The following is a 27345-nucleotide window of genomic DNA, read 5'->3' as shown; positions in this document are numbered from 1 at the left end:
CTATTAGTTATGATTAGTCATCCAGAACGTAATTCCATTACATTAGTGCCTCTTTTACCGTACGTGGGAGAGAGAGAGAGAGAGAGAGAGAGAGAGAGAGAGAGAGAGAGAGAGAGAGAGAGAGAGAGAGAACCTTTTAGTCAAAAGAGATGACTTTATTCTTGGTCCAGTATCACATTGCGTGGTGTTCTAGTATGTTGAATGACTATTTGTAATCTATGTTGCTGAGGTAATAGTTAATGATAGTCCTGACCTAAACATGTTTGATCTGATACAAGTCCTCAGTGTGAATCAATATGCTGTCAGTCATTCCCCTGAAGTCTCAGAGGAACCGTGTGTGCTCGGCAGTCGGAAAGAGAGTACGAGTGAAAACGAGCCAGTACCGGAATGCACATGTTCACTCTTCACACACTACTCCTGTTTTGAGTTATTCATGGGGGGTTGTGGGGGGGGGGGGGAGTGATCCTGGTATTCATGTTTATTTATAGATGCATCTGGGATGCTGGGTTCTTCTCATTTTGTAGTTAACAAGCATAGCTAAATTAGGACTGAAAAAAAAAAACATGGTAGGCAGTAGTGCGCAGAATAATATTCATATAAACACAGCGGTGTAGGGCTCACTTCTCTTTCAATGGGACTTTCATTATTTCCACTCTTAAGGAGTTTAATTTGCCTACAGATATCTCTGAACATCAGATATTGTAATACAAGGTCAATGGGTTCTTTGTTGTAGAACCTGGAGAGTGAGTGAAGGATAGAACAATTCTTTCTTCTCCTCTCTCTCTCTCTCTCTCTCTCTCTCTAGCTCAGTGCCTCCCTCTCTGTTGTGTGATGTGTCTTTGGTTGGTGATGGGAATGGATAGTTAGGAACTGTTGGGTAGCTGTTGGGAGCAAGGGGGTACACCACCCTGATAATGGGAATGGGGAGCGGATCACTGGCTCCTGTCTTGCTCTGTCTCTTAAGTGCACTTACATTCTCCCGGCCTCCCAGTTATCTGTAGGGATTCACCCAGGCATTTTGTAGACCCGTAAACACAGTGTTTGCCGTCTTTTCACCTTCAGTCAGCTCTGAGTTTTCTTGGTGGATTTTTTTGAACAACAACAACCACTACAACAGCAGCAGCAGCAGCAGCAGCAGCAGCAGCAATAGAGAAGCGGTGAAAAAGGACGCTGAAAAAATAATGTGTAGAGTACATTCAGAATGCATTAAAAAAAAAAACAGAGCCAAAACAGAGCAGACTTTTGGCACAAATATAGGGAGCTGTTGCTGTTTACAATGGATTTGGACCATAAACCATTGTCTCTTTCTCTGTGATTATTCATGATTGATTGCTGGCGAGAAATCTGAAATAGACTGTGATTTCATGTCACTCATACTCCGTAGCAAGTTACAGATCTGACACATCCTTTGTTGTATTTGCCACACCACGCTGTCATAATGCCATTTCTTTCTTTCTTTCTTTCTTTCTTTCTTTCTTTCTGCCTGTCTGTCTTGTCTGTGCTGTTTTCTGGCGAGGGGGAAATGATTATTGGCAGAATGGAGAACATCATTCCCGGTGTCCTTATAAGAAAGAGCAGCGCAACTACTATCTGCTATTGCATGTACACAAAACGTGAATATTTGCATAATGAACTTTCAGTAAACCATTTTCTAGAGCCTATTTCATTCCACAGTTTCATTTCCATATGATGCCTGTAAAATATGAATGAGACCATTGAACATTCAGAATGAAGACATCATTTTGCATGGGTCTGCTCTCTGGCTAATGTTCGGATCTAGTGCTTGGTTTGCTAATGGAGCAGCCCAGTCTTTGATTGAACATTGTAATCACTTTGTACCATTCGTTGGCGGTTAGTCTACAAAGGACTTAACTCATAGTTCCCAGCTTAATATCTAGTATCTGAATGTCGGGCTAAATCTGGCTACCACTGTGGCCAAGCTGAAAACTGACAGAGAATCCTGGGCTAAACCGTGAATCCAGTCAGCAGAGTACATATAGGTGGTAAGACCGTGTTCATCGTTTTGACCTGGTCTCTGCCTTCAGGTGAAGTACAGAGCTCTATCCCTAACACATTACAGATAACACCCTCCAGAAAAGCTTTCCCAGCTAAAAGCTTTTACATTAATAGTGAGTAGTAGTCATAGATTTTCAGCAGTCTTAGTTGTGTATTTATATGCTTAATTTGGGCAAGCATTAAACGTCTGGTAGATCAGTGTGACCATGCTCATCAGCTCAGTTCTATGTGTGTGATTTTCTGAAGTCTCTGTGTGTTACTCATTAATTATTGAATAGGTGGAGATGTATTTCTGCTTGTCTGGGTTTTCTGTTGCATCTAAAACTGGCTCACATCTCCTTGCCCCCCCCCCCCCCCCCCCACCCCCCACCAACCACCCAACATCAGATGCTTTGCAATTACACAGACCCTCAGGGGGAAATGGATGTCTTTAACCACCTCTGCTATCAATTATATGCCTAAACAATGACCGTACCAACCAAGTCATCTCATTTGCTTCAGAATACGGTCATCCAATGGCATTCATTAGGCTGCAGTCTTGGTGGAGGTAAAAAATATGCTGCCTCATTGCATTTTGCAGGGCAATCGTGAGTCTATCATTCCATTTCACAGACTCTGTGGATAATGACACTCCACCTCTGTTCTTATAGGGGCGCACAAGAGATTGGTTGTAATTACAAGACTCGGCAATCCCCCCCCCCCCCCCCCCCCCATTCTGTATTATAAATGTAATAAGCACTGTGAGAAGCCTCCAGTGGGCACTTCTCTCCCATTGCTGATTAGGTAAAGTTTTTTTTTTTCCTTTTAGTTCAATGAAATGCCCATTTAACTAAAAAAGAGAAATAATTTTAGTTTTAGACATAACAGTGACATGTCTGTAAATTGCAGCACTGTAGTGTGTGTAGACAGTGGACTGGAGTTTCTTTCTGTCTTTCTTTCTTTCTTTCTTTCTTTTGTGTGGTTCTTAGGGAAGAGCAGAACCATGTAATCCAATGCGACATGATTTCGAGTAATAGAATGCCTCCCCAAAACTTAAAAGACATCACGAAATCCACAAAGTGTCCCTCCGTCTTGGAGATCACTACCCGCAATGAACAATTATCCACACCGAGTCTGAAGTGCTTAACCAGAGCTTGCCTGAAAATTATGCCACTCATAATCAAATGATAAAAGATGGTCTTTTTGTTTCAGTTAGTGCACATTATGGGTCTGGGGACTCTTGGAGGCCCACACACCAAATGAACACAAGAGTTGAACTGTGTTTCAATTAAAACACATTGACTCTGAATACAACTGGGGTTTTAGCCTTGTAATGGCGTTTTAAACAGTCTGGCACTGTTCATATTACGTTTGTAGGAGAATTGCGAAGCTAACACTTCGCATGAAGATGCAATTGCTCCGGGCAATGGAGCTGGACCCTATGACGATTATGAATTCCCTGAAGGCAATATTAAAAATGAAATGGAATAATAAATAAGTGTGTATATTTACTTTTCCTGAGATTTGGCTCAAACACAGTCACGGAGAGCATCTCACTGACTTTGAACGTGTTCGGTGCATCTTTTGCCAAATAATAAATTCACTCACACATTTGTACAGCAAAGCCTTCATATTCAGTCATTTTCTGTTTTCTGTTTCAGATATATCTGAAAGATGTAGGCTTTATTTTTTTAAAACCCCTGAAATCCCTTTTTTTTTTGTCTCTGAAATTTGTACAGAGTTACGCTGACAAAGACAATCATTTATAAGATAGAAAGAACTCCATTGTGCTCCAGCATACAAAATGAGTATACTGCTAGCTAACTCTATTTAGGTTGGCTGCCAGCTCCTATTAATAGGAGGAGGAAAGGAGCTTTTGAGGTCAATAAATTCCAGCCCCCTGATTCCTCTTATGTAGCAGGTTTCTGTTTATTTCTTGGAGCTTGACAAGTAGTGCATAATTTACACTACAATGCAGGTCTTTAGACTGGCAGGGAATACATTTCTGGAGTGGATGTCTCGGGAGCACATTTATGCCTTTTTTTTTTTTTTTTTCGTGCGCAGATATCTCCCTGGTTTAGAGATTGGCGAAAATGCTGTGAACATTTGCGTATGAGCAAAAAAAAAAAAAAAAAAAATTGTTTTATGACCGCCATACTCTTGCGTAGTGTTCATCTTTCTGTATATTTGTCCTCTGCATGCACCCAGTCTGTTTCAAACAGATTCAGGAGAATCCGACTGCAGTGGGAGATATCTACTCAGCTAATGGACTGATCTAAGATCCTAAAGGCATTTACCTTCTCTTTTGATGTCGCCTTCTCTGGCTGCCTTTGTCTTTTGAGTGAAGGTGCTTACTTCAGAAAAGTGTAACCATTGTGATTTGTCTCACAAGTAAATGCCTGTCATATGTTGTATAAAATGTCTCATTTTAATTATTTCTATAATTACTTCTTCTGCAGATTAAACGTCTTGTATTCAAGGGAAAAGCATTCACAAGCAATTGGATGAGTGTCATATTTGCCCTCGGCAACTGAAGATGATGTTACTATGGAAACGACTTGTGCTGCTATCAATCATTGGCTGCCTTGCAGGTAAATGTCTTACAACTGCCCCCCCGACCAAAGTATTTCGATTTTGTTCCCCACCACTAAATTAATATCCACAGTTACACAATGCCATGTTTACTATAATCAAGACAGAGGAATTGAATGATTATGTGGACCTATAGCAGCATGTGTAACTTTTGCTGGGCCTTCTTGTGGGACATGTTAAAATTCCTTTGAGTCAAACCAGTACCTTATTAACGTCAATGCATATGCTTCACTCAGTGTAAAAATTTCCTCCTGGGTAGGAGAATGTATTTTCTTTTAGTTGGCAGGGATGCTAACAATGTCTTTGTCTTCATTTGGAGACAGTAAAACTTTACGGTTTTAGGCCAATATGCCATAAAATGTCGACCTTTAATCATAGTTTAACCCATATGCAGTACACCTCTCTGGAAGATAAAAGTATTAACCGTCTGTTCTTAAATTATAGAGCTTTCTGTGCTTTCTGCGCTCCATTCAAATTGGATGCCTCTATGGTCCTCATTCTCTGATTACTTGTCACTGTAGCAAGGCTAAACTGATTGGTCTAGTAGCTTTCCTTCTGTCCTTCATCCACTCCTGCTTCTATCCATTTTTTTTTTTGGCGTATGCGCTTCAATGATCCCCTGGGATTTGAGTCCCATTCACATGTGTAACATGTCAGAGATGATTATCAAGAACCTTGGGTTGAGAACGTGTGGATCTCCCTGGAAACGGCACCTCTTCTTTAGGCTCCCATGGACACATGCGATGGGGAGACAATCCAGGCATTATTTTCCATCTCCAGGGTTTTTTTTTTTCTTTTATCTTTGTCTTTTTCTTTGGCCGCATTTTTCCACCAGCTGAGACCAGCACCGGATACAATTGGTTGAATTAAATTGGCATGAATGCTGCTTGGAGGCCATCAAAGAAGATTCTGGATAATTCACTACATCTTTTGAGGGAATTGGCTAGCAGCTAATGGGAATTTTGATAAACTGTAGTTAAATGTACTCACACATTGCCTCCAACTATTCTTTCAAATGAAATCGGATGCAAAATAAGGAAAAAAAAAAAAAAAAAGGAACTACATTGTCAGCTCAACGATTTAAGTTATGGATTGAGTATGGATTGCTCAGGATCTCTTAACACCAAAATCTGTTTTGCAAGGTGGTCCTTTTTGAAACTAACCCTTGCTACTGACTTGATTATCTGTGCCATTATACATCACCCCACCTAGGTTAATCTATGCATTCATTGGCATCGCACTAGCTATTTCTCACGCATACTGAACAATCAAAAGCCAAAACCCGGGATAACTGATTGATGAATTGACATTTCAGAGATCAGAGCGTGCTGACATCTCTCTCAGAGACTGACGTTAGAAAATGTGCTTTATATAATATGCATGATAAATCATTGGCGAAAAGAAGAGTGGGCGTATGCTGTCATCTTCCTCTCCTTCTCCTTCTTTCTTATTTCTCATCATTTTTGCACGACAGTTGCTTTATGTGTAGATTTTACATAGCGAAAAATGTAAAATGTTTACCATTTTCAGAAAGCTCCACTAGAGCGTGCCCCCCCCCCCCCCCCTTTTTTTTGTCTAGACATTACGGTGTACGGGTATTACATTCGCACTTCAGCTTTTGAGTTTCACAGAGACATATGCTATTTATTATATATAAAGACACAGAGTTATTTCAATGTCTCTTTGTTTACAATTCCCCCCCCCCCCCCCCCCCATCCTTCTCTCACGGTTTGAACAGAGTGTCCTCTCTGGAGGACTGTTAAGTTTTGTGCTAGAATTGTTTACTCAGTCACATAGAAAGAGTAACCCATGTAATTCTCTTCTTGTCATCCAGCCGGTGCAGAAGATGGAATGTTTCATGGCCCAAGCTGGAGAGTGGAGCCCAGCGATCAAACACTGCCCATCAGTTCGCCAGAACAGGAGGCAATTCTAACCTGTGAAGCAGATGGAATCCCATCACCGCAGTACAGGTAAAGGGTCCTTTCTCAGTGTCCTATCTCAGCCATCTGTAACCATTCTCCGCTGCTCCGTTCCATTTAACCACTTAGGTTTTTTAGCAAATCTCGAGTGTTTTGTCTCTTCTCGTGGGAATCAAATTGGAGACTAATAGCACCGATTGCTATTGATTTTTAAAGAGAGAGGCAGTTTGTTTGCCCCCTTTTACAGTCTTACTGCGGCAGACGTGTGAAAGGGAAACCTACTGTATGCTGCATTTTACAATGACCTATTTTTTTTTTTTTCTTCTTCTTCTTCTCCTCTAAGTGTTCTCCGTCGCCTGTGCCAGTGTCAAGGCCGACACGTTGTTTTTTTTATGGAGCACACGAATTGCTGCATTAAAGGCGTTAATCCAGAAACGACAAAGCTGTAATTTGCATACTGTGAAATGGTTGTACCAGGCCTTGTTTTTTTTTTTTTTCTCCTCCTCCTCGTGGATACAGACCACAGGAAAGAAAAAAAAAAAAAAAGGCTGCAGGTATTATTGAGATCCAATTTATTAGGTTGTATGTAGAGTCATGTATCATGTTGGTGAGTAGAGGCAGGGAAAATGGTTTAGAAATATAGTTGAATCTAAATGACTAATTTGTACTCAAGATACCCAGACATCCCCCCTGGTTGTTCTCTTGGTGGGGGAGCACTGCTGAAAATAGCATTCGGTGCTGTTTTTGTGGTAGATTGTGTTTCTGAGCTTGGGTCAGCATCATGCAGATGCACTGCAAGCAGCAGAGAGAGAGAGAGAGAGAGAGAGAGAGAGGCAATAACCTTGTGACTGTCATTCTGTTAAACGCTTACATTTCCTCTAACGTGCTTTAGCCTGAAAACCCCAGGCTTCCAATGGAAGCAGGGTGCTATCACATGATACTCTGTTCTGGGTGGAGAATTCCTAGGAAGAGCAAGACCGGTAGCCTGACTCCCCACTGAAGAAAAGAACAGAAGGCATTTGGAAGGCATTCTGCATTCTGCAAAAAAAAAAAAAAAAAAAGATACAATATTTGTCTTTATAGTTGAAATAAATTACTCTGCCTCTGGTTCATTTGTGAAGACATATGCAGTTCGGGAAATCTGCTCATAGAGGGGTGCTCAGGCGGTAATGCACGTTTCAACTCATGTGGAACTGCCGGTCTGACCTAGAGCCATATCAGAATACACGTATCTATCATGTATCACACAGAATGCAACATTTTTTTTACCACAAACGATAGTTCACATCAAACATTTATCTGAACAAGGGGCTGTTATGTAATAACATTATATGCTGTGAGTTTAACAGATCAAACATTATTTTGTTAAAGTCATCCATAAATAAAATTAAAATCAATGCTATTTTTACCTCCATAAAAGGAGGTAATGATGATGAATTCTGCATCAGTTGTTGTTTTGAGGTCAGTCATGCTTTGTTGTTGAAGAAGGCATGTACAGTGAAGTTAACTTTTTTTTTCTTTTTTGACAAGACAAACATGAACCAAGTGTGCTCATTGGATGCAGCTTAGTTAGAAACCCAGATATTATTTCTGGAGGCTACGGCTAATTATTTTAGAGAAAATGATCTTTATTATTGGTATTAGTTTGGAGGAGGTTAGTCCCAGATCATTTCTTTCATGACATTAACTTCTATAATGTCTCATTCATTTGGCTGCAGAAATGAACATCTTGAGATTTCATAAGACGGTCAAAAGAGCTCTTTAAACGTGCAGGTCTTCCCACTTGACTCAGGTACTTTGTACAGATTCAAGGCCACTTTGTCTTACAGAAACAAAATAGAACATTCCGAGCCTTTTGTCGCTGTGTTTAGATGTTCCGGTGTTCCATGGAGGAATGCAGTGTGAACTCCAGAGAGAGAGGACACATGTGGCCGTGTCACTCACTTGACCATGTTTTTGCAGCAATAATTACGGCATTAAGTCACACCACAAACCAATCTTCATGCACATAGAATTCAGGCCTAATCAGCACACACACACACACACACACACACACACACACACACACGCACACACACACACACACACACACACACACACACACACACACACATATATATACATAATGTACATAATGTAGGTTTAATGGCATTCATCAGTTTGTGTTGTATTGTATTGGAGACTCTCAGGGCAGTGAAAGGGTTATATGAAGGTGTGATGCACTGCTTGGAAGAGAGGTGGTTTGTGTGCAGTCTCCAGAGGGGAGACAGGGGAGGTGACTGTCTAAAGTCACTACAGTGCTGCTTCGTCTCTCTTTTTGGGGAGGGCGGGGGGTGAGGCGGGGGGGACACTCATACAACATTAATGCACACTCCAAGGTCGGCCAGAGTTCATTCAAACCATGCCAAACATACTGCATTCCCAGCCGCCCCTGGGGCACAACAGTTACAACTAGAGATTCTGTGTGTGTGTGTGTGTGTGTGTGTGTGTGTGTGTGTTCATGCATTTGCAGTGTAGTACTTCTGTGTGCAGGGTCATCAGCGCTAACCAGGAAGATGTCTTCCCTCATGTCTACAAAGAGCTGGAGGAAACAAGGTCTCATGTGTATTGGAGGACGTTAAAGTCAAACCTTTATCAGTTGATCGGTGGCAACCTATCAGAGACGAGCTGTTTAAGATGCAGAGGAACACAGGGAGTGCGTGAGAGAAATATGTTTGTTTACATCCTTGTTGGCTGAAGACTGCTTTAGTCCTGGAGTGCAAGAGTTGCTCTTTTTTGGAATATGCTCGATGGATTAGAGCTGTACGTTATACAGAGAAAATAACTGGAGTTTTATGATTCAAATGCCACAACATGTACCAGAGAAGGCAACTGTTTGAATTTAGTGTTTATTGTGAAGTGGGTTTTTAGTTTTGATTTCTATGTATAGAGTAAATCTGTCATTATAACAAGGTGAGGATGTTGATGATGATGATGGTGATGATGGTGATGATGAGGGGGATGATGAGGGGGATGTCTCTTGAGGTAGATTGCAGCACTCAAATGTGATCCATCCCATAATTATACAGTACCTACAGGAGAGAGAGAGAGAGAGAGAGAGAGAGAGAAGTGCGAGATAGATAACTGGAGAGTGTGTGTGTGTGTGTGTGTCCTAGCTACGGTGTAGTACAGAATAGCTGAAAAAAAGAAGGCTACAGGCGTTATAGTCATTATCTGAAAACAGCACCGTGTTGTCCTCTCAAATCCCTGCACGCCCTTTCATAGCCTGAAAACGGGCTTCACTAAGCTTACGCTGGACGCTCTTTGAGGCCCGGGCTCTTTGTGGCCAGATACATGTGTGCTAATTATGAATAATCCATTGAAGGGCATATGATGAGGTAGCTCGGCGCTTTGTCAGAAGGCCCTCGTGTTCAGGTCTCTGTGAAGCTGCGCTGGTGGGTGTGCTGGCTTTTGTACCATGAGGTCCAGCTGACACGTTATCCAGTGATTTAGTCATGCTGTAACACAGTGTGTGTGTGTGTGTGTGTGTGTGTGTGTGTGTGTGTGTGTGTGTGTGGGTCTGTGTGTGTGTGTGTGTGTGTGTGTGTGTGTGTGTGTGGGTCTGTGTGTGTGTTCGTGTGCGCACATTTCCTGCAGGTTGGGGCGAGAATTCTAACATGTCCTGCAGAGGAAAAGACAGGCACCCTGTCTGCTCAGACTGCTAACTGTCCTCTTCAATTACTTTCTGTAAAGGTCCAGAGGCCAGCTGTCTCTGTGCTCACATCCAGAAGAACTTTCAAGCACTTCTCAACCACCACGTCAGACAAAGTGCTACCAGATGTTATGATATAAAACAGAAAACTCCATAACCGTAAAAAAGAAAACACCAGTCTCTTTATGTTTGTACGAGCTCAGCTCATGAGGAGTAAGCACATATGTGTGGTTATATTCAGTAGTTCAGTATTCAGTGGGGAGAGTGTATCTGCGTTCTATAGTTATGAGTGGATGCTGTTTGCGTTATCTAGGAAAATTTGAGCATGTCGGTTATTTTGTCAGAGTTTCTATGTTCTGAACAGCACTCTGACTGCGACGCATCAAAAATATTAAGAGTAATTTCTGCTTCTGGAACAGCGACAAAAGGGACTAGATTAACTTAAACACACACTGCCACCGATGAATAATGCAAGAAACCAAATAAAAGGCAGCAACTGTATAGCTTTTGTTGTCTGTCAGATGAGAGAGTCCATGAGAGATTTTTTTTATTTGTTTGTTTGTTTATTTATTTATTTACTTATTTAGAAGCTCTGCTTTGCTTGTTAGTTTGTGGAGACTTGGAAGGGTAATATTGATTTCACTTTCATTGAAATTGTCATTTTACTGTGTCTTACAGCTCAGACGGACTTGAATTTCAGACCAATTCATTTGTTTCTTGAAGAATGTTCTATTCCCACAGCACATTGTGATTCTGTATTCAGTCAAAACCAACGCTATTCAACATCCTCTTTGAAGTACTAATAGTTGCAAACTCCTTTCTGAGTTGTGATATCCTGAGGTCTGTCCAAACACTGTCTGTTTTTTTTTTTCCCCTTATCCCTGAAATTCTCCCTGAGGCTAGTGCCTATACACTCATACCAGCGACTCATGCAAAGTGATGTAATGTGTTGATTTTTTGGGGGGGGTTGGGGGGGGGCAGGGGTATGTAAGTGTCCATTTTTCTGTCGAGTTTTCTGTCGTTTTGCTATATTTTGGGTTTTGACAGATGACACATTTTGCCTTTTCTGGTAGTTATATGGCTTGACTGGTGCTCTTTTAATCATTTGCGTTTCCTAAATGTTCAATAATGGCTCAGTTTTTTTTTTTTTTATAGAATTTCAATAAACGTGCTAAGTTAGAAATGATCTATCAATGTTCTGTCCTAGGCAGTCTGTCCTTGATGGATTGCACCAAATAAACTCTTTGAGTAAAAGGGGGTAATGCTCTGTTCTTTTCCTGATCATGAATTCGACCTCTTTTTTTTTTTTTTAATTCAAACATAAAGATCATTGAAGGTCATTAAAAGTAATTATTTCTCAATTATGTTTCATGGTCTAAAAAAAAAAAAAAAAACCAAAACGTAGACTTATTTAAAAGTGTGCCTTGAAATGAAACCAAATGTTTAAAGAGGAGGCATTTCTTTCAGTCTCTCTGTTCTTGGCCTGTAATGAAGCTGGACTCATCAAATCGATCGACTTGATGAATGTTTTTGAGTTGGCATCTCCAGAGGCCCCAGCTGCTGATTGTGTTTGTGTCTTTCCAGATGGACTCTAAACGGAACACTCATTGATCTCGGGAGCGACTACCGGCGTCGCATGTCTGGGGGCAATCTCATCATTAAAGGTCTGGACAGGGACCAAGACACAGGAATTTACCAATGCACTGCCTTCAACACGGTGGGAACCATCCTGAGTCGCCGCGCAAGTCTGCAATTCGCATGTAAGTCCCCGATTAATGCACACACGCACGTGATCGATGTGTGATGGGGTTTTGGTGTGTGTGTGTGTGTGTGTGTGTGTGTGTGCGCGCGTGTGTGTATTTGAGTGTAAGCGTGTAGGTTGAGCCTCGGGAAGGTTATGGCGTTTTATTTCGACGACAGCAAAAATACGTTATTTAGAGGGAAAAGAAATGGTAATCGAATGAAGTGTCAGACACAACAGGGAAAGGGATTGGAGCAGCGTTTCATTGGCTTCGGAGCCTATCATTGATTCTCATTAGTCGCTGTGTTGCCTGCTTCAACGGCATCTGTGCACTGTATATTGACTTTCACAAACAATAGCCTTCTTTTTATCAATGCAGTCTTGCACTTTAGGTAAAGAAAACAGTGGAAAACCATGGTATATAACAATGCAAACAAGAGCACAGAGATTAGTTGACAAAGTCGCATTTTTCCCCAGCAATTACATTTTTTGAAACCCCAAGGACTCCCTTACTAAAATATAAAACGGTGCGGGGTTACTAATGCAGGGCTTTTTCTTTTTCTTTTCTTTTCGATTTTTTCATTTCTTCTTTACTTTTGTGAGGACTCGCGATAGGCTTTCGACGAGGTAAGAGCTCGGCTAAGGGCTTTCTCGTACCTGACAATAACGACAGTGCTGCCTCCTATGCCCAGCTGTTCTCATCTCGTTTCCTCCCCTATTGATTGTCTCTCTGAGTTAGACAGACCATCTCACTCTCCCTTAGGAGATGGGCTAGCTCTGCTCTCATGGGCTGGATAATGAATCTCACTGCAGGGGACTGGTTAAAAGGAGGACCGGCTTGACATTTATTTTCCTCATTGATCACTGGGTGGTTGAATGGGGAAGGATGGTTTTAATATAGGGATACTTGCCAAGTTTGATTACTTGTCAGTGGAGAGAAAGCTTGGTGTTTTATCTGTCTGTCAGTGAGGAGGAGAGCCTCCTTCTCAGCTGCCTCTTTCCTCTTCTCCTCTCTTCTCTTCTCTTCTCTTCTCTTCTTTTTCTTTTCTTTTCCTTTCTTTGTAGGTGATATTCTTCAGTGCAAGCCCATACAATCTCTGTGTGGGTTTTTGTTGTGTTTTTTTGTTTTGATTCATTTTACATCAAATTAAAGGGAAAAAATCATCCATAGAGCATTTCTGCAATGAGGAGAACAAACAAATTTTTTCCTTTAAACAGCAGAAAAAAATCATACTTGCTCCCCAGTTACTTTTGTGTCATTCTTAAAAAAATAAAATAAAATAAAATAAAACGTATCCATGGGATTTCCAAGTGTTGCAGAAGCTCTAAATTTGCCTCAGAAGTTACAAACAGACAGTAAATTAAATTCTGTTCTGGCCAGACTCCCTTGAAGTTATGGAAAAGATTTAAACTTTCTGGAACACTTAAATTTGCCCCAGAACTTTTTTGAGGGGGAAAAAAATGCCATAGAAGCAACAGCAAACAGTAAAATGTTTTTCTATTCTTTTTTTTTTTTTCTCATTTTGTTAGAGAGAGGAGAAAAAGAATGTGCGAACTGTAGTGTTCTTAATTCACCTGTCTGACCACACTGTCTGACCTGTCTGTTCCGTTACCTCCTCCGTAGAGGTGTTTTCGGCACTGGCCAGTGTTTGAGCTTGATAACGTTGACCGATCCGCATAGATTTCAAACGCGAAAAAAACCCCCATTAATCACCGGGAGAGACTCAGCTTCTTTGAGTTAAGCTCTTCATCTTTTTATTGCAAGTCGACGTTTCATCCTCTTCTTCTCCTCTGTGGCTCCTCCTCCTCCACTTCCTCTCCTCCTCCCGCCATGACTGTGCTGAATGGGACTTCAGTTTGGTCTCCAGGGATCATCATTAATCTTCTCTACAGTGACCCACTACCCTCAGAAATTCAAGCGCCCCCCCCCCCCCCTTTTTTTTTTTTTTTTTTTTTTTTTTGTAACACCCTAATTTGTCTTAGCGGTCACATTGGCTGTCTTTTGTTTGTGTTTGCTCCACGGCTGTCTGTGGGCTGTTTGCTTGAGGGTGTGGAGCTGTGTGGAAGGCTGGCTACAGACAGCTAATTCTTCCATTAGGAAACCAAGGGGCCAGTTTATGGCATCAGGTACAGGCTGCGTCTGGCTCTTTCATCCCTGTTAATGCGTAGTAATGAATTGTACCGAGTGCATCGACGGGAAAACAGATGCTTTTTAAGTGTGAGTTCGGGCGGTGTTTGATAATGGTGATGGGTTATTGCTGCTGGCAGCAGAAGCTGTTGATCTTTGTGCTCTTTATGTTTGCCTCTTCCCTTCGGTTTAAGCTCATCCTTCACACATCCCCCACAGAGAACTATTCCTCTGCTCTCCACGGTAAATTACTTTCTAATCCGTTCCTCAATACCTCACTCACATTCAACTCCAGTGTTAAATAACTATCAAATGTCTCACCTATATAGCTACAAATCACGTTTTTTGTTTTTTTTGTTTTTTTAAATCCTTTCACATACGAGAAGTGCTATTCAGATTACAGTGCTGTTAATCTCAGACTAGGATTGAATCCTTGACCAGGTCTGACAAGAATTAACATGATTCTTTCTGTCTTTCTTTCTTTCTTTCTTTCTTTCATGTGTGTGGGTGTGTGTGGCTGTGTGTGTAGACCTTGAAAACTTCAAAACTCAGACAAGAAACTCTGTAAACGTAAGAGAAGGCCAAGGAGTCGTTTTATTATGCGGTCCACCTCTGCACTCTGGAGGTAAGTCTTTTTACGTCACGTATACAGCTTTTTGTCCAAACCATATACTAGCACAATAGCTTTTTTTTTTATCCACAGCTCATTTTCGACTTTGGGCACAATTGAAGCGGTGTTGAAATATCAGGTAGTTTGGAGGGTACAGCTTTAACCCAGTCATCATCCGTTTATTATTGCTCTATTATTCACGTGAAGGAGCTGTAATGAAACACGTTTTTAATCATTTCATACTTCCCACCAAGTGCAATTAGTTGCGTTTTAATTATGGTTGATTTCATAATTACAAGGAAATGATAAAAAAAATTTGTAACTGTAAAATGATCCTCTGGTGTAGAAGCAGCGTGTGAGAGTGTTTTGGAGTGACGTTACCCTTTTTGATTCGATTTTATGTGTGTGGATAGATTACCCTAATAAAATCCTCGTTTTTGTAATTGAAATGCTAATATTATTACACAGGTATGAAAAAATAGAGAGTAGTTATCAGACTTGGCATTTGAGGCGTACTCTACTTCAGAGCCTTGGCTGCACTGTTTCAACGTATAGCCAAGTAGCGTAGCTGCTGTCGACTTATCAAATTCATGTCTAGAAGTCTAATTCATACATCAGCAATTACCGCAAGCCATTAGATATCAAATGGAAATAAAGACCAACAGTGTGAAACATTAATATCAATTAAGGCTTGTAGCAATTACTATCGGGGGAAGAGACTTTGGATATGAAAAGACGTTGAATTTGTTTCACGGGCCAGCAGTTCCACTGTGTGGAGATAGTAAAGGCTTAGACTTCATGAAGAGCATAGCATGTACAGCATGTAGTGCTCTGGAAATAGATTTTTTTTTTTTTTTTTACACGTGGGGTTTTTCATTTCAATCAATACCAGTATCTGAAACCGCCATAACCCAAGAAAAAGGCTACTGAAAAAACAAAGAAGTATAAATGTCTCAAAAAACCTTTTTTGTCTGTGAGACACCACTGTTTATGTAGTTAGAAAATGCTAAATGTCTTTTTATTGTTGAAATTGTTTTATGGAAGTTTAACTGAACAGGGATTTGAGAGTTGTTAATACATCATCATATTAATGAATTGCTATTTAAAGATTGTATGACCCAATGAATGAAATTTAATGAATTTGCTTCATTTTAATGACATTTTTGAACTCAAGCCTTTTTTTTTCTTCTCCAAAATAGGCTTGCTGGTAAGACCTATTTGGTAAAAATAAGTATTCACCTATTTGGCCCCCATTTACTTTTTCATTTGGATCACTTTTCTTCAATTACAGCACAATTTGCAGGCAAATGAAAATATGCTATCCAAATTGGAGTCTTAACCCAAGCGACAGGCAATACGCTTTCAGCGAAATGCATTCTCGACACATATTAGTTAATCAATTTTAAGTTGCCCAAAATGCAATAACCCTCCCCTTGCTAATTACTTACAAAAAAGGCTTTTTTTCTTTCTCATTAAAGAGTTTGTAAAAGAAAGGAAAACCTTAGCACGTAACAAGAAGCTGTCGTAGTTTGCCATTTGAAATAAGCTGAAATCTGCACCACCAAAAAAAAAAAAAAAAGGTTTTCAGAGACAATAAAGCCAATCCCCCACTGAACTACAAAATTCAGAAAACATTTTTTTTTTTTTTCTTTTTGAAGTTGCCAGCACTCCATCCTGTGCTGAATGCATACCCTTCTACACACGTACACTGTTGGAAAAAAAAACCTGTTGGAAAAGAAAAGAAAATATTTAATATTTCCCCCCCATTTCTCCCATGCGTCGCTCCTATTCTGCCCCATCTGATTTTGGATTGCAGCGTGAAAAGAGGCCGGGATAGCACAGACAGAGAATAATAGAATGTTCCAGAATGCCTAGTGATAAACATAATGTGACAGCCACTCTTTCTGTGAGCAAATTATATGACTCTTTTTGTTGTCACCGTCCACCGTCCCTGCCCCCCCCCCCCTTTTTTTTTTTCTTTCTTCGTTTTTTTCTTTTTAATTTTCTTGTCGTTTTTTTTTTTTGAGGGGGGGGGGGTGCTTTTGAAGTGAGCAAACAAGAGCCCAAGCGTCACGTTCTGCGCGTTCACGGCCGTGGAAGTCATACGTGACCTTAACCTTGTGAAGCATCCATTGTTATCTGTGGACTATAGGACATCCCTTTAGCAATCTGATTCCGCTCCACTTGCCTGAATCGTTGGAATGAGTGGTAAACTCGGCGTACAAGGGCCATACTGTCTCTGTCACAATGCTGAGGAAACTCAGTAAACATAGACATGGTCTTGGTCACGTAATGATGTTGCCATACTGTTCTGTTTTCAATATCTGTTTTCTCCTCAGAGCTAAATTATTTATCGGAAGGTGTTTGTACGAGTGTCAGTGGAATCTTCATAATGTTCTCCATTACATAAGATGAGTTGCTCCTTTGAAAGGGGTTATGGAATGCTAGTTTCACTTCTCTCTCTCTCTCTCTTAAGTTTGTTGAAAATCCATCGTTCCTCATTACGCTAGCGTTTCAGAGCCGGGCCCTCCTGGCTTTGCATGCGTAATCGGGGGTAAATTGGTTTGGACATCGTTGAGTTGGCTCCTGAGATGTAATCCCCGTCCAGGTTAGGAAGTGCATTTTTTTTTTCCCTCAGGACGGGAGATGACTGGCAATCGCTACACACACACACACACACACACACACACACACACCTTGAACCTCAGGGTGAGCCTGAAACTCTCTCGCTCGTCGACTCTCTTGCTTTTCTTTCCCACTCTTTACCCTGGTCTCTAACTCGGCGTGGCAGGATGCTCTCGCTCTCCTTTCCGCCTCAGACTTTCTGCAAGCTCGAGGAAGTGATGCGTGAATCAGACTCAGAGGAGAAGCCCCCCCCCCCCTACACACCACCCATCACCCAACCCCCCCCCCCCCCCCCCCACCTCCCACAGCCGCTGTGTGGCCAAACAGGGCATGTGTCATAAGAGGGCCACTGAGGCGCCGTAATCCATTTTGTTTCGCTCTCTTTCCTTTGTTCTCGCAAAACAAGTGTGATGCTGTTTACCGAGTCTCAACTTTACTCAACGAGAGCGCCAAAGGCGAAGAAAAGATACAAACACACAGTGTGTGGATTTCATCAGCTCTGATTACAGTAGTATGTCGCGCTGTCGCTCAAAGACCCAAGACCGCGGTGCAACCGATGGACTTGCCATGAGCAAATTTATCAGATTGTTATTTCTGTATGTAAAATTTGATCTCTCTTCTCTTTTTCTAGAGCTTACTTTTGCTTGGGTGTTCAACGAATACCCTTACTTTGTTCAGCAAGACAGTCGGCGGTTTGTATCCCAGGAGACGGGGAACCTGTACATCGCCAAAGTGGAACCATCAGACGTGGGCAACTACACTTGTGTGGTGAACAACACTATTACCAAAGGCAAAGTGCTGAGCTCTCCCACCCCTCTAGTGCTGCGGAGCGACGGTGAGAGCCTGTGCCCACGGGTTCTCCTCCCATACGTAAACTTCCGCGTGCCGTCCCTCTCTAACGCGCCAAAATATGCACTCCCACCTTGTCAAGTGTCTCTGACACCTGTGTATTTGCATAACAGCTGAAGTAAGTGCGGTACAACCTTTTTACTCCCACGGAAGTCGGTAATGACTCCCAGGCAACTGTGAGCGAGTTCCAAATAGACACGACTTTAAAGAGTCCGTGCCCTTGCGCCGTGTTTTCTTTCCCGTACGGTTATTTCAGAATACATAATAAGAGAAATATGGCCAAAGATTTTCTTCTTTCGAGATCTGTTTTGTAAAATGGTGAAGACGCAGTATTTTCTGTTGTGATGGGGTTTTCCCATAGGTATAAATTGGCTACCCGGAGACAACGTCTCATTACTCGTGTCCTCATGCTATTGAGAATGTTTTTCATAAATCATTTATGGTGCTTTTGATCCCTTTTAAAATCCTATTTTTCTGCTTTTGTGCTCGGATACATTTTTTCTTTCTTTTACTAAATAAATATTCTCTGCCGTTGTTGTATGCCTGTCCTTCACTGTGTGAAGCATGTATGTCATGAATCAATTATTACAAAACAAGAGTGCTTTGCATGTGATGAGCTTTATCTGTCCATCACAGGAGCCATGGGTGAATATGAGCCAAAAATAGAACTTCATTTCCCAGATGCTGTTCCAGCTGCTAAAGGATCGTCAGTGAAACTGGAATGCTTCGCTCTAGGAAAGTATGTCCTCTGTGTGTGTGTGTGTGTGTGTGTGTGTGTGTGTGTGTGTGTGTGTGCGCGAGAGAGAGAGACAGAGAGACAGAGACAGAGAGTGTTCGTCATAAGTAGTTTGTCATAATTATTTGCATATGTAAGATACACAAAGCCATAGCTCTATGTCTGTTCATTACACGATTTACTGTCTTTACTAGGGAATTGTACAAGATTTGGTTTTCTCTGTTTTTTTTTTAATGATCTGCTTCTCTGCTCGCAACGGCCCTGATGGTTTACTCCATACTCTCTAATTGGTGTGAAATACAGGCTGTATCTTTGCCATATGAGCGCTGGAACAAAAGAGGTGTCATTTACCGCTCAAGATGTGAAGTCTGTGTGCGAGAGAAAGACAGCGAGGGCCAGGGAGCAGTATCACACCAGATGGATGTAAAAAATCAAATTCGTTCCCTCTCCAATCTCCTTAAGAGGGCAAAGCCATCCAAAGTGGCCTGGAAAGTGCTTACTCGCTGGCTTTAGACAGATTTCACTATACTATAATTCTCGAATTTCGCTCAGACACTCTGAGAAAGAGAGCGAGTAGGAGGAGGAGACTTTTTTTTGTGTGTGTGTATAAGGCTGAGGAAAGAGAAGCAGATTTAGCTGAATGACGGACATGCTGCTGATGGACTCTGTTCGTCTTCTGCAGTCCGGTGCCTCAGATTACCTGGAGAAGGACAAGCGGAGTGCCTTTTCCCAGCAAGGTCACACTGAGGAATTCCAACGCCATCCTGGAAATCCCTAATTTCCAGCAGGAAGACACGGGAACGTACGAGTGCATGGCGGAAAACAGCCGCGGAAAGAATGCGGCCCGCGGACGCCTCTCTTTCCACGGTACCCCATCCATTTTTCTCTCCCATAATTCCATCTGAGTCATGACGGATAGTCAGTTATTTCTCTCTCGTGTATTTAGTCTTATATTTAAAGAGAAATAAATGTTTACTTAAATGTGACTCTTCTGTATTCAGCTGTCAACTGTAATAGTTTTAGATTTTGATTAATTTGCGAAGAGTTTCTTTTATTTATTTTGCGTTTTTTTTGTGTGTGTGTGTATATTATGTTTATTTATTTATTCTCACAGCCTGTCAGGTATATTAAGTAAAGGATAGGCTATCAGTTGCTATGACAATACCATCAGACCCATCACACACAACCCTATATGGTTTGATTGCTCCAGTGCCCTGTTTAAGATGTCATGTCCTTTTGTGATCACTCTTGTAAACAGCCCCGTGGTCATGACTTCCTGTCATTTGAATTATGACACGTACGTCGGCGTGGCAACCTCACTCTGTCATCTGTGACATAACTCGAAATGAGATGCGTGGTATCATAATGGTAGGGCAGATAGGCACGTGATGTCACATCCTGTGACATTTAGTAGGTTTATGGAGAAGGTCCTGTTTCTGCCACCTTTCTCCATTAAGTGTTTCACCCCACCCCCCCCCCCCCCCCCCCCCCCCCCCGACACAGACACCCCCACCTGAGCTAATCAAAAGCCTGAAAACGAGCTGAAGATGAGTCGAATCAGGTGCGTTAGAGCCGGGAGAGACAGAAAACACACACAGTGATACCGGCTTGCGAGAGCAAGATTGGTTAATTTACTTGAGGAGAGGACAATCTTGAGGACTTAAAACACAGTGACCTCAGAGCAACTCTCCCCTCTTCCAACCCCCATCCCCCCCCCCCGCCCCAACTGCCCCAAGCCTCAATCTGAGATTATGGCTGGAAAAAAAAATTCAATTAAATCATTAATTGACATGAAGAAATCACAATGTCTGCCATGCTAATGAGTGAAAATAGTGTAAAATGAGGTCAAGGAAGTTGTTCAGACTGACTTCTGACTTTCTCCTTAGCGTGATAGAGTCGTCTTATTCTCTGGATGGTTTGGCTCAATGCTTTTATATTTAGAGTTTCATATTCATATGAGCTGTGAAATGAGTTTTTTATTTGTTTGTTTGTTTCTGTTATTTATTTATTTTGGAGGAGACTGTGCTTGCATTGAACACATTGTATTTTGCATACCAATAGGTATTAATGAGTATTGTGGAGCTCTTTTGAGAACTCCAGGAAGAAGTGCTTATGTTTGGTGAACAGGGTTTTAATGCTGATGTGTTCGCGTCTCTCTCTGCTACCGATTTGATTGCAATTATTAATGCTATGAGGCATGCAATAACTGCTCTACAAAATAAAGAAAAACAGAAAGGTTGAAAAATTGGATATGAATTCATCCATTTCATTTAATCACGAGCGTCAAATTGGATTGCTTTTCCTCAGAACGGGGGGGGGGGGGATGTATGTATATCTGTGTGTGTGTGTGTGTGTGTGTGTGTATATATATACGTATATCTATCTATCTATCTATCTATCTATCTATATCTATATCTATATCTATATATACGTAATATCTATCTATCTATATCTACATCTATATATGGTTTTAAGTAAACAGACTCTCAGTCTTCCATGATCACATCCATCCAACTTGCAGAATGTTCTGAGATGATACAATTCTCTCTCTCTTTTTCTACCGCAGCGAAACCTCATTGGCTGCAGACAATGAGTGACACGGCCATGTCCATTGAGGAGAACCTGTTGTGGGAGTGCAAGGCCAATGGGAAGCCTAAGCCGTCCTATAGCTGGCTTAAGGACGGGGAAACCCTGGTGTCAGAGGTACAGGAGAATGCATTTAACTTTCACATTCATATAATCCAGCCATGGTACTTCATTTTCAATCCAAAACCATGCCTCCAACTACAAGTTGTGCATTACTGAAAAAACAACAAGCAGAACATTGATGTGCTTTAGGGCCGGGTTGTGTGGTGGTCGTGTGTGTGTGTGTGGGGGGGGGGGGTAATGCAACAATACGCAGGTGGTGCGATTCTAAATCTGGAGATTTCTTGTGTATTTGTTTTGTCGTTGCTAATTTGTTGCAGACAATTTGTTTTGCATGCATAGAATTGACTTAATTTACAAAAATAATTACTCTAACCCAAAGCAGAACCCAGTTTTATTTATTTAATCCGTCCATCTCTCTTTCCCTATCTCTCACTTTTTTTTTTTTTCTTAAGCAATGATAATAATGCCAGTCTGCGTACTGCTCTCATCGTTGCTGTTTAGCTCATCCTTTATCAGTAGAGGACATGAGTACTTTTCCACTTGCTGTCTAAAAGTCTTATCCCCCAAAATCCATGATTCACTCTGAGTTTAATTTGTTTTGGCAAAATGTCTTGATAAACCGAGGTACAATAATGTTCATTCAACAAAACTGTTTGTCCTCAAACACTCTTTTCCTCTGTATGTGACTGGCGGAGACAAAGGCGGTTTCCCAAACACTGGGCAATAACAAACTGATGTAGTGTCAGTTAATGTTAAGTATGCTGGAGAAAAAAATATATATATATAAAAAATGAAAAAGAATTAAGTACCGTACAATAGAAGAATAAATTAACACAAACCCAGCGCTTTGTCCTTAAAGTCTATAATGCCTCATTAAAATCCCAATTGTTTACTTCATTTTTTTTCCTGATTCAATCACATGGTTGCGAATGCGTGGTTGTCTTTTTTTTTTTTAAATCATGGAGCCACTCCCAGTAGAGGCGGTGTGCTCTGAGATTTCCTAATCTTTGCAAGCTCTCCCAAGATTGAAGGAAAAAAAAACAACTTTGGAAACCATCTTCTTCGGAGCGCAGCGTCCTTCAGAGCACATTTTCATTTTTTGCAAAGTGTCCTCGCTGATGAATAAAAGAAAGGCATCGGAAACAATCTTCCTCAGTCTGTAGTGTCCCTCGGTGACAGACACTGTGTTTTAATCAGTCCCAGACTAGTCCCAGAAGAGTGATGCTGCCCCCCCCCCCCCACCCCCCGTGTCCCATCAGTGTCCTCATAGCCCCTAGTCTTGTCCAGAGCTCCCCCCCTCCCCCTCCGCCCCCAAAACAGCTGATGGGGTTTAAATTCTGCCATCCCATTGGCGAGACCACACCAGCACACTTTCAACCTGTCTGGCTGTCTTTTCCAACTGGACGCCCACGGGAAATGAATTGCATATTAGTGCCTGTGCCATTGTCCAGGCTACTTTTTTTCTGTTCTTTACTCAAGCTGGAGGTCAGCGCTTTTTTCCTTTTTTTCTTCTTCTTCTACTTCTTTTTTTTTTTTTTTTTTTCCCATTGCCGCTTTAACCCAAACCTCAGACCCAAAGCAAAACATCCACTCAAATATAATCCAAACACTTTTTTTTTTTCCATGTCCCATTTCTCAAATTGAATGACCTAATGCATGTGCAGCTAGAGCCGAAATGGCGACGGTAATGGTTTCGTGAAGGAATGCGGCTTAGTAAGCAAAAGCAGAGTTTTGTGGCTTTGAACGTGAAGTGTGACAAGGCATGGGTTCTTGAGCAAAACACTTAACACTAAAAGGGCGCTCAGCAGGAGACACGTGATCCCAGACGCAGAAATAATTACAGTAAGTCTCCCTCTCCTTTTGCGAGTGTGTAGGCTAACTTAACGTAATTAATCGAACTCCCCTGCACTTTATGTACGTATGGACGGTTTATTTTATGTCTCTGCTCCTTTACAGGGAAGAGTGCAGATAGAAAACGGGATTCTTTCCGTAACGTCTCTAAACCTGTCAGACTCCGGGATGTACCAGTGTCTGGCTGAGAACAAGCATGGCATTATTTATGCTAGTGCAGAGCTAATCGTGCTGGGTAAGACTGACAGCAATTTTTATTCTATCTCTGCCCATCCGTGTCTTCCTATCTGCTTCCATCCTCCTTCAAATGATAAAACTTTATCGTCACAGTGCGGCTTATGCAGCAGTTCTGCAAAAAAAATGTGCTAAAATGTCGCTCTGGCATGAGCCAAGTAAATAGAGTTCTCTGTCAGTATCTTGAGTTCTCTCTCCATCCCTTCCGTTCTGTCAATACCGAGAGGCTGGAATAATATTTTACTATGGCATTTGAGGACTCTTATGTAAATTATGGTGGAATTGATTGATTAGTTCATTAGCCTTGAAGGCACCTGTTCAAACAAACCCTTTAATCGAGTCTCAAAATATTAAAATAGTGACTGCCAGAATACTTTAAGGTGATGAGCGATGGAGGAGTGGATCAGAGTAACAAAAAATTCATCTGTATTTAGGTCATGTCTACAGAGGCAGGTGGACCTGATCTTAATAGCAGGGCGTCTCTTTTTTTTTTTTCTTCAGAAGGTTTAGAAAGGGTAACAGCTATAAGTCAGTGTTTTTCATCACAGCGTTAAGCTTGTTCATGGGTTAAGGTGTGTGTATGTGCGTGCGATTGTGCATGTGTGTGTGTGTGTGTGTGTGATGAACAGCGTCACCCCCGAGTTTTTCCCAGAATCCTCTGAGAGGCCTGCAGAAAGCTCGTGCCGGCTCCGAGGTCACGCTCGAGTGCCAGCCCCAAGCGTCGCCACGAGCCATCAGCCTGTGGAAGAAAGGCAACGAGATTCTGCAGAGAAACGAACGGTAAATCCTAAAGACTGTTTTTTTTCCTCCACGTAAAACGGTAAATCCTAAAGACGGTTTTTTTCCGTCCACGTTCATCGACGTTCTCCCCGATGGTCCGCTTTCATAATGGAATTACGTTACGGGATATTCCTTCTCTTTTTTTTTTTTTTTTTAAGCTTTTGCAACGTGACACTGTGTTTCCGCTTGTTTAAAAATTTATACGTTCATTTTAGATGGTTGAGTACTTAATTTTTTTTTTTTAGCATTTTAATTTCATAGAGTTATGACGCAGAATATTAGAGGAATACGACGATCCTAAATCATGAATGTGAACGTGTAATAACTATTTTAAATACCATGAGGCTATTGCTCACATATTGACTCTGAACAAGAATTATGTCATGTTATGACCCATACCGTTGCTGAGTTACTCCCCTGTATCTGTCTCTGACAGTGAAGAAGTAACTTCCAACAAGAACAATCTCAAAAACATATGTCTGTGAACAGATAGGGACTAGTTGTGTAAACGTTTGGAGAAATTAACATCTCCTTCAGTTAGCGTAAGATCAGTAAAAAGATGAAATATTTTTTTCCTACCCACAAGGATTTCTCTGTTTCCCAATGGAACGCTGAGGATCTCCAACGTGACAAAGCGGGACGGCGGCAGTTACACGTGCATCGCCAAAAATCAGTTTGGAACTGACAGCACCACTGGAAAACTTATTATCACAGGTATGACATTACAGACGTTGCAGGCATTCTGATCTTACTGAAGATGTGACTGGATTATTTACACTGTATTTTGTGTTTTTAAGATGGTATGTTCTTGCCTTGCTATTGAAAAGGCACTTTTAGTTCTATAAGGCAACATCTCATGGACTCATAGTCACTTCACCATGTGACAGACGCTCTAATGTATCCAAATTATTCCAAGGACGTTCTGACTTATTCATTCAGCAAAGCGTCGCTTTTTAAAAACCATTTGTGTTTGCAAAGTACAAAGTAAATTTCAATCAGAAAATAAATTATGACTAACAGCATCCACACTAAACACACAACACCGATTTGGAAAAGTTTAAAGAAGTTACTGAAATGGAATGTCTTTGTTATTGTTATCTGTTTGTTTTGTTTTGCTTTTTTTTTTTTTTTTAATTTATTTTAATAATGAAAGTTTTTAAGGACACTCTCTACCTATAATTAACATTTTATCAGTGTCTGGGGATATGAGAAAAATGCAGGTCTTGTTTATTTGTCCTTTCAAAGTCATTCTGAACAACTTTTCTTTTCTTTTTACGTTTTCGGAGATGCAAAACTGCATGTTCTCTGCTGCCCCGTCACGATCTTCTTCACGAGGGAGTTTAAGTGCAGTTCATTTTCACTCCTGTCTCTCCTGTACTTTCACTTGACAGTTCACACCTGTCTACCAAACCTGATCTTTCTATAATTAGCCTGTCATTGTTAAGGTTTATTAGAGATGGTTGTGACCATTAACACATCTGATCTGGTTTTCCTCATTATACCAACGTAAAAATCATTTTCCTCTCCGTTCCATTCTGACTACAAAAGGCTTGGGCTTGAGCTGGTTGTACAGCTGTATTATAACTAAGAAAAATTCATTAGCCACTCACAATGATGCGTCATTATGTGGGGGTGTGTTTGTGTCAGCGTGTGTGTGTGTGATCTTACTTCTCGCGTATCTGGGCATTATATCGATGGCGGCCTTCCTTGTTTCTTTTTTTTTTTCCTTTCTTTTTTTTCTCCTCATTGGTTCTTTGACATGTGCCGACAGTTGAACCCTTTAATCAAGTGTAATTTAATTACCATGACCTTTCCCCACAGAAAACATCTACACCCCAGTGCTTTACATTAACATTCAATGCAGCTAATCTTCTTCTTCTTCTTCTTCTTCTTCTTCTTTTTTACCTAATCGTATGTCTTTCTTCTTTCTATTATTAGAGCGATTTTTCTACATGTGTCTGAAGTTCATTATTTTAAAATTGAAAAATCTTAGCTTAATGGGCTGAATGTAGTGGAGTAAGGAGGAGGATTGTGTCCTCCAGGGACCACTTGGTGTATGCAGGCTTTTTTTTTTATTGCTCCAACCAGACTCTAGAATACACGATTCGGCGAATTCAGATCCTCGAGATTAGCTGTGTGTAGGATTAGGACTGGAACAGAGTCTAGCTGGAGCCTAGTTCTACAGGAGAGAGGCTGTCTTCCCCCCTTAGGCGAGCGAATCTGTGTAACAGCATCAGGTCTTGTTCATCACCATCATATTACTCTGCTCTGCAGCCTAGCCGTTGGTCCAAGGAGACCTCATTTTCTCGCCCGACAGTTATATTGAGATAAAATGTGCTGTCACTTTCGAACAGAACCCACCAGAATCACGCAGGGGCCGTCCAACATGGAGATCATCGTAGGGGAGAGCATCGTCCTACCCTGCCAGGTGGCGTCCGATCCCGCCTTGGACGTGTCCTTCTCCTGGGCTTTCAACGGCCAGCTCATCGACTTCCAGCGGGACGCCGATCATTTCGAGGTAGTCGGAGGGGTGAGTGTCAGGAGGCCGGGTGAATGCGACGTGTAGTGGTGTGGCCCTAGTGCGATCTGTGAGTTATTATTTTCGTGATAACAAACTTTGAGCAAGTGACCGCAGCTTCACGGCTGTTCCCATTCGGACGAAGCGTCATTGTAACGCCATACAGCGATATTTAAGGGCGTTTGATACATAAAGGAGAAGAAATCAGGATTGTAGTCAAATAAGTAGAATCGTGTCTGCCAAACCACATCATACATTTTATGGATTCCCGCAGTTCTTATACAACACATGATGTTTACATGCTACACACCAGATTTCTATCTCAGCAGACCAGGAACAGCAACCTCAAATGAAAAATGAATTCATTCAACTCCATATGCTGTCTGGCCTGTCCATTCATCGTTTCCGTTTTTTGTTGGTTTTCTTT

The 27345-nt window shown here is 41.4% G+C and overlaps 1 protein-coding gene across 1 annotated transcript in view; it reads left to right on the top strand.

Annotated features, from left to right (window-relative positions):
- Positions 1-4531: 4531 nt before the first annotated feature.
- cntn3b (contactin 3b) overlaps positions 4532-27345 on the top strand; it is a 36349-nt gene continuing 13535 nt past the window's right edge. Inside the window, exons 1-13 of the mRNA XM_030776579.1 lie at positions 4532-4586; positions 6062-6070; positions 6422-6557; positions 11782-11957; positions 14596-14691; positions 17933-18136; positions 18787-18889; positions 19569-19753; positions 21453-21589; positions 23492-23621; positions 24250-24400; positions 24987-25114; positions 26755-26930. Of these exons, the coding sequence (XP_030632439.1) occupies positions 4532-4586; positions 6062-6070; positions 6422-6557; positions 11782-11957; positions 14596-14691; positions 17933-18136; positions 18787-18889; positions 19569-19753; positions 21453-21589; positions 23492-23621; positions 24250-24400; positions 24987-25114; positions 26755-26930 (1686 nt within the window). The remainder of the gene's footprint in view (positions 4587-6061; positions 6071-6421; positions 6558-11781; positions 11958-14595; positions 14692-17932; positions 18137-18786; positions 18890-19568; positions 19754-21452; positions 21590-23491; positions 23622-24249; positions 24401-24986; positions 25115-26754; positions 26931-27345) is intronic.

The sequence above is a fragment of the Chanos chanos genome, chromosome 6, assembly GCF_902362185.1.
Source record: "Chanos chanos chromosome 6, fChaCha1.1, whole genome shotgun sequence".
Classification (NCBI taxonomy): Eukaryota; Metazoa; Chordata; class Actinopteri; order Gonorynchiformes; family Chanidae; genus Chanos; species Chanos chanos.
Note: the sequence above shows the minus strand (reverse complement) of the source record. Positions and strands in the feature narration are given on the sequence as shown.